The sequence below is a fragment of the Crocodylus porosus genome, unplaced genomic scaffold (assembly GCF_001723895.1).
Source record: "Crocodylus porosus isolate Cpor-Errol unplaced genomic scaffold, CroPor_comp1, whole genome shotgun sequence".
NCBI classification, from domain to species: Eukaryota; Metazoa; Chordata; order Crocodylia; family Crocodylidae; genus Crocodylus; species Crocodylus porosus.
Window position 1 is genome coordinate 4,806,848 of NW_017728916.1, and position 6,734 is coordinate 4,813,581.

The 6,734-nt window shown below is 50.6% G+C and overlaps 1 protein-coding gene across 1 annotated transcript; it reads left to right on the forward strand.

Annotated features, from left to right (window-relative positions):
• Positions 1 to 581: 581 nt before the first annotated feature.
• On the forward strand, positions 582 to 3,271 carry APLN (apelin). The gene is made up of 3 exons (XM_019536149.1): positions 582 to 603; positions 824 to 1,052; positions 1,684 to 3,271. The coding sequence occupies exons 1-2, from the start codon at positions 582 to 584 to the stop codon at positions 1,045 to 1,047; spliced, it is 246 nt and encodes an 81-aa protein (XP_019391694.1). The 3' UTR covers positions 1,048 to 1,052; positions 1,684 to 3,271.
• Positions 3,272 to 6,734: the final 3,463 nt, after the last annotated feature.

Below are 6,734 nucleotides of genomic sequence, written 5' to 3' on the forward strand. Positions count from 1 at the left end.
AGCTGGAGGCTCAGTAGAGGAATGGCCTCCAGAGCACAGGAGCTTTGGCACGCTGCTTCTCTGTCCACTCCAGGGACATTGGGATCAGTGACTTCTGCCATGAATTGTCTCTGTAGACACTGTGCCAGAAGCTGCAGGTGACCTGTGTGGATTACTTCAGAAAGCTCTGCAGTGCCGATTGGCTCCTGCTGTGGCTAACGCAGGAAACTGGGTGGGTACGGTATGGGCCCACACCCACCGCCACTCTGTTCACCTTTCCTCAGGCAGCAGGTGGTTGCTGATGCTTGAGACTCCTTTGCCTTTCCCATACAAATCCATTCTCCTGGCCCTGTCAAGGAAATCAGCGTGAGAAGAAGAGAGGAAACAGCAGGTCCCATTCCTGTATGCTTGACGGCATGAGGCAGGGAGTTGGAAAAATAAAAAGGAAATGATGCTGCTCCGCTTCATTGTGGGAAGATATGTGTGCACATAGTGACATGGGGGAGAGGGGAATGTGTGGCACTGATGGGGTTAAACAGCGTAACACAGTTTGGAGTCCACAGTGGGGATATCCAAAAATATCTACCTAGTGTGGTTGCAAGATGCATCCTCAGGAAGAAGGAAGTGAGCTGACCTCTGAGGGACTGTAGATACACTCCCCACCCTGGGCAGGAGGGCTGAGCTTCCTGGAGTGGAGTCCTCTTCCAGAGGAGAGACCCTCTGCAGTGGCTAGGGGAGCTGGCCTGAAGAGCAATGATACTCCGCTAGTTCTGAGGGGGACCAGACTGGCCCCTTCCAGCTCTCCCTGTAGAAAACCCCAGGCTTTGCTTATGGGGGCCATGAGGACCTGCCCTGTGCAGACTGAGGTGTCCCAGGCTAACACATTGCCTCTTGTTCCCAGGGCCCCTGGCTGAGGCACCAGATGGAAAGGATCCTGAGGAGGGGAACATCCGTAACTTGGTGTATCCCAGAGGGGCACGAAACGGAGCAGGACACCGGCAGAATGGCTGGCGAAAGTACCGGCGGCCAAGACCTCGTCTCTCCCACAAGGGCCCCATGCCTTTCTAACACAGGTAGCAAGAGCCTCACAATGCAGACATGGAGGGGAAATGGAGGAGCCATATGGGATTGCTTCAACAGCTGTGGTAGCTCCACTGTGTGGGAGGGCACATCTAGGGAAACGCAAGTGGGTGAGGGAGCTCCAGCACTAGGAGATAGCAACTGGAGCAGAGCACGGTTGTTCGAGCCCCAGGCCGTCTTCTCTCATGCAACACTGGGTCTGGGGAGGGATGTGAACTTCCCTAAAAGCAGTTGTCAGGAGTGCAGGGTAGGGTGTGGACAGAAGCATACTTGATGGGTCAGGATGAGCATAGCTACCAGGGATTGCACTAGAGGGAATGGGGTGCCTTGAAGTAGCCTCTATCCCCTGAGGCTACTGAGGTGTTTGTTCTGGAGGACAGAGCTCCAAATAGCAAAGTTGTCAAATAGCAAAGTTGGATGGGACTTCTGCTGCTTTGGGTATAGGCCCTGTGGGAGGTGGAGAGCTGGGCTGGGATACTGTGCCCCTTGCACTGGGTTCCTCTTCATACAGATCCAGAAATAGGCTGGGTGGGGCTGGACCGGGGAGGTGTTAGGGTAGGATAGCTGGGACTATAGCTCCTGTACTGGGAGACTCCCTGACTCTCTTCTTGCTTCCATTTGCAGGGTTGCTGCTGCCTCCCCCTACACCCCTGAGGCCTGTCCCAGTTGTCCTTTCTGCTTCTTAGACTGGTTTGCTTGTCTTGGAGCCCTGAGTATGGGAACTTCAACCTGCTGATGTGTGCAGTCCTCTCCTGATTGCCAGTTTGCCCATGTAGCTGTTCTACCTGGAGTTGTCAGCACCATGAAACTGCCCCCTACTCCCACCCCCCTCAAATGCATATATGTGAGCTGCTTGATGGGGCAGCCATTCCTGTCTCCTCTGAAGATTCATCGCCCAGGTAGTACAGCAGAGGGACATCTCTCTCTTTCCCCTGCTGCTTGCTGGGGAGGTTCCCTGCCTTGCTCAGACCTCTGCAAGGGAGCACCACCCTATGGTCCTGATTATGTAAGCCCTTATAGGCTCTTCTTAAAAGGCTGCCCTTGCTTCTGTGCCTTGCTCTTTAGTCTGACAGAGCCTTGGGTGGAGGAGCCTGCAACTGCATTGGGGATGGCTTCATTGCTGCAGCTCTGAAGGTAGCTCATAGTAGGGGTGAGGGTTCTGGCTGACAGGAGAAGGCCTTTGAGGCTGAGGAGCATTTCCATCCAGTGGAGAAACCCCTTATGGGTTCCAAGGAATGGCTTTTTGTTCCATCCTGACTGAGCTGTACACACTTGTCCAAATGTGCTGTCAAGTAACTGTTCAGCTTGTTGGGACTATTTATTCTTATGGTGCTACACAAGCACCAGTGTCATTGAAAGCCACCTCCCCTCCCTGCTCCCCCCACCCCCCCCTCAGGTGAGATAGCAAGTTAGGGTTTGGTGTCAGAGACCGAGTGGGAGGAGCAAGCAGTCAGGTCAGTGGTTTGCACTGACTCTCGTAGGTCACTGGAGACAGGGCTCTGATGAGCCTTATGCAGTGACCAGGCTTTGGGGTACTCTGGACTCCTCGGGGTACAGAGTCTCACAGAACTGGGAATGTTTTTCCACTGCCATGTGGCTCTGCCTGTGCTGTGTGATCATAATGTCCCTCTGGAGAGAGACTGTATGTGACGGGAGGGAGTGAAGGATTAGTCCCATAAAAAGGGGCCTTCCTCTGGGCACTGCAGGAGAGTGTAGGAAGCTTTGCATCCTTGTCACTTGAGATTCCAGGACCCTGCTTTGTGCTGCTGCTGCTGCTGCTGCTGCAGTATGAGACTGGCCCTGGAACCCTTGTCCCTGCACAAGGGGTGGAGCAAGGTTTCTCAAGGGGGGGAGATCTGGAGTGGACACTGGCTAATCCAGCAAGAAGCTTGCTGCTCCCACTTCCTTGTTTAGGATCCCTTTGGGATCTCTGTTCCAATCACTCTGAAGTCACTCAAGGGCCATGGCATTGAGTGAATGAGAGTGGCATGGCCCAGTGGAGCATGGGTATGCCAAGCAGGGAAAAAGCTGGCTCTTGAGTAATGTTTCAGGTGGCTGTCAATGATTCTTTGTATAATACTAATTTATACCAAGTGGGAATGCCTTACTCTGTACAACTGTTCCCTGTTGGTAACTGTCTTCTGTGTCTGTAAAGATTGTTCTGTGTAAATACACCTTTATAATAAAAAATTATGATGTCAATAAGCCCTTATTTCTGGAGGTGCAGACAATATTTATTTCCCTCCCTGTGTGGGAAGGGCACATGAATGTGAGAGACCCCTTGCTGGACCTCCCTACCTTGCTTCCTCTTTCCAGACTTACAGCTCCTTACAGACATTAAAAAATACAGCAAAAAACCCTGAACTTTTAAACTTGGCATGCTTCTGCACCAAGCATAGCACATGCCCAGAAGAGGCAGTGTGGTAGTTGGACCCAGCTCACCCAACATATGTATAGATCAGATACCTTAGTGGGGCTTGTTTGGCATTTTTTATCAAACAACTCATTGAATCAGCTATTTGATAAAAGTTCCAAAAAGCACTGCTGAAGTGCCCAATCTATACAAATGCTGCAGAGCTGGGTCCAACTAAGACGCTGTTTCCAGTAGAGCAAGGGGTTTTTTGGCTTTTAATGTCTGTAAGCAGACTTTTATGTGCTGGGAAAGCAATAGCTAAACAGCGGTAGGTCAGTGCCCTGCCTATTTTGGAGGGGGAATTGTGATCCAATATTAGAGTAAGACCTAGAGAGAGCCAGGCCAGGAAGATACATTCTCTTCCAGAATTTGCTTAGGCTATTGCCAAAGCTGTTAGTAGGTGCAGAAGAAGCATGGAGTCCAGGCCCTCTCTGTATGCAGTGAGTAGCAGCTGCAGGTGCTACATTGTCCTTGTTTGACTTGGTCATGCTGCAGCCCTACAGTACATTGATTGTTTCATCAGGAAGCCCTTTAATTGAATTGGCAGGGTTGCAGGGTTAGCCTAGAAGCCAATACAGTGCAACAGATCACGCTCTTTGAACCCAGGCATGGAACTAGCTCTCTGAAGCCTGATATGATCTGGGGCTCTGGCCTGACTACTGTTTTGTCTTGGTTTCCATCCTGGAGCTGTTTCTAATGGTACAGGAAACCTGTGGGAGAGCTGACACACATGACACAATATGTACAGAGGCACTCAAGTACCTGTGTGTACTAGTCTGGGGAAAAGTAAGAGGAAGGTTTGCAAGGGTTGTTGCCAAAGCTGGGCAAAGTTATGTACAGAACAGGCTATGTAGGAGGGAAAGGCTATGTACAGAACACTGCATGCCCACCTTCAATGCAAGACACTTTCAGAGGTAGAAGTGCAGAATTTCTGTGTATCTGGGGGAAAAGTGTGCCTCCACTACAGGTTTGTGTGGGTACACATCATACCTAGAAAGCAGCAGGTTTCCTTTCCCCAGACCACAATACCATGCTTATGGGCAGCCCTTCCAATGATTGCCTCTAGAGGATTAGCGGAGCCTTGCTGCCCAGAAGCAGTCTCCAGTACCCCTGCATCTCAGAAAAGGATTGCCTAGCCACCTTGCCTCTAGAAGAGCTCTACCTAGGGAAGTCAGGAGTGCAGTGCAAAATTACATAGAGGGTGAAATAGATGGCCCCAGACCTTGTGTAAGGCAGAGGTGTAAGAACAGACATAGCTACCAATCTTTTTTTACTAGTGGGTGCTTGCAGGCATAAGAGAAAAAAAAACAAAAAAAACCAACCCACCACTATGTCTTTAACTCTGCGCCCATACTGAACCCCGCCCAGGCCCAGAAGAGGCAGCACATTACTTCTACCTGGCTCTGAAGTGTCTGTAAAGATTGGGCACTTTAGTAGGGCTTTTTTGGCGCTTTTGTCAAATAGCTGATTCAATCGGCTTTAGATGAAAGTGCCAAAAAGCCCCAATGAGGCACCTGATCTTTACAGATCCTGCAGAGCCAAATTGAAGTCACATTTTGTTTCTTCTGGTAAAGTGCATTTTTTTTTTAACATCTGCAAGTGGCTCTGGTGGATGTTGAGCACCCACTAATTTTTTTTTGGTGTGGGTTCCTGAGCCCCAAAACACCCACAGAGTTGGCACCTATAAGAACAGGGAGCTGGGACAGAAAAGGCAAATGGGGACATACCTGGCTTCTCGAAAGGCAATTCTCAGGGCTGCCTGCCTGGCCAGCAAGATGGGAGACGCACGATAGTGGAAGTGGGGGCAGGCACACTGCAAAGGAGTTGGGTCTGAGGAGAGTGACAGGTTTACAGACCTAGGAGTATGGTCAGGCCTGTACAGGTGAGGTAACTACCTTGGCTCAAGTTAAAGGCAGAGAGCCCCCAGAAAACACAATGTAACCAATTGATGCGACTGTGTCCTTGGCACAAAAGGATCCAGCCTCTCAGAGCCAAGGGGCAGGTGCCTATAGGTGTAGAAAAAGAGGGAGGTTGGTGAGTGCAGCTGTGCCTTCGGCAGAACTGGCTGCCTGACCCCAGCTAAATGGGCTGCATTCAGGATGGAAAGTATCATGAAGTAGTAGGGGCAAGGCAGTCCCTATTTTGAGGGCCTCTTGCAGAGAAGGCTTCTTCATAGCGCAAGCAGATGATTATTTATTGTGACTTCTCTCACAAATGTGGCCCTTCCTTCTACAATGTGTGGACTTATTTTATTGACAGCAGCAGTGAAATATATGGTGTGAAGTGGGCTCAGGTCTGCTCTGAGAAAGTCAGGCAGTGTGGTGGCTGTGATGTTGCCTGCCTGACCTGTGCTGTCCTATAGCTTTTCCATGAGGCTGCTTTAGCCACTGTGGGAACTTCTTGACCTCAGCAGTCAGGTGGTTACATCTTCGGAGAGGTTTTGCCACTGTGGTTTCCTGTCAGGGTGCCATTTTATCCAGGCATTTGCTCACCTGTGTCTTCTGTTTGTTACTGCCATTTGCATTTGCTAATGGACCCTGCACTATTCTGCATAAGGCATGTCACAGCCTGGGACTCTCCCTTAACTTAACATTGGGAAAACCAAGGTACTCCATCAGCCTGCCCCACACAAGCTGCCCCTCTTTCCCCCACACATTATCATTGGTGAAGAACCCTTGGAAAATGTTGGGCATTTCCCATACCTTGGCAGTCACCTCTCCTAGTCAGTCAGTTTTGATGTAGAAATTGAACACAGGATTCGCTGTTCCAGCATATCCTTTGGAAAGCTGCTTCACTGTGTCTTTTCTGCCTAAGATTTGCAGATGGAAACTAAGATCCTGGTCTACAATGCAGTAGTTATCACAGGGGCGGGCAAAATACAGCCCATGGGCTGGATCCGTCCACCAGGACATTCTATCCAGCCTGCAGGGGACCTAAAACGTTTACAAAATTAATATGCATCTGGTCCCAACTGCCTGTCAAAGATGACAGAAACCAGAAGAGCAGTAGGACCCTAGGGAAGTCGGCGGGACTCAGGAGAAAGGCTGGTCCAGTCCCAAACCCCAACCTCCTCCCACCCCTGCCCCCCAACCAGAAGCCTCTGCCTGCCCCAGCACCACATGGCCCCAGGCTGCATAACAGGACTGTGGGAGCATGGGGCTGCACCGATACCCTGAGGCCAAGAGCGTGTGTGTGTGTAATGTGGGAGGGGGAGATAGAGAGAGAGAGAGAGAGAAAGAGAGAGTGTGTGTGTGTGTGTGTG

Bases quoted from the DNA above. Each gene is read 5' to 3' on its own strand.
- APLN (XM_019536149.1), top strand. From the start codon at position 582: ATGCATCCTCAGGAAGAAGGAA. The intron at 604-823 runs GTGAGCTGACCT...GGGGGCCATGAG, and splicing joins GCATCCTCAGGAAGAAGGAA to GACCTGCCCTGTGCAGACTG.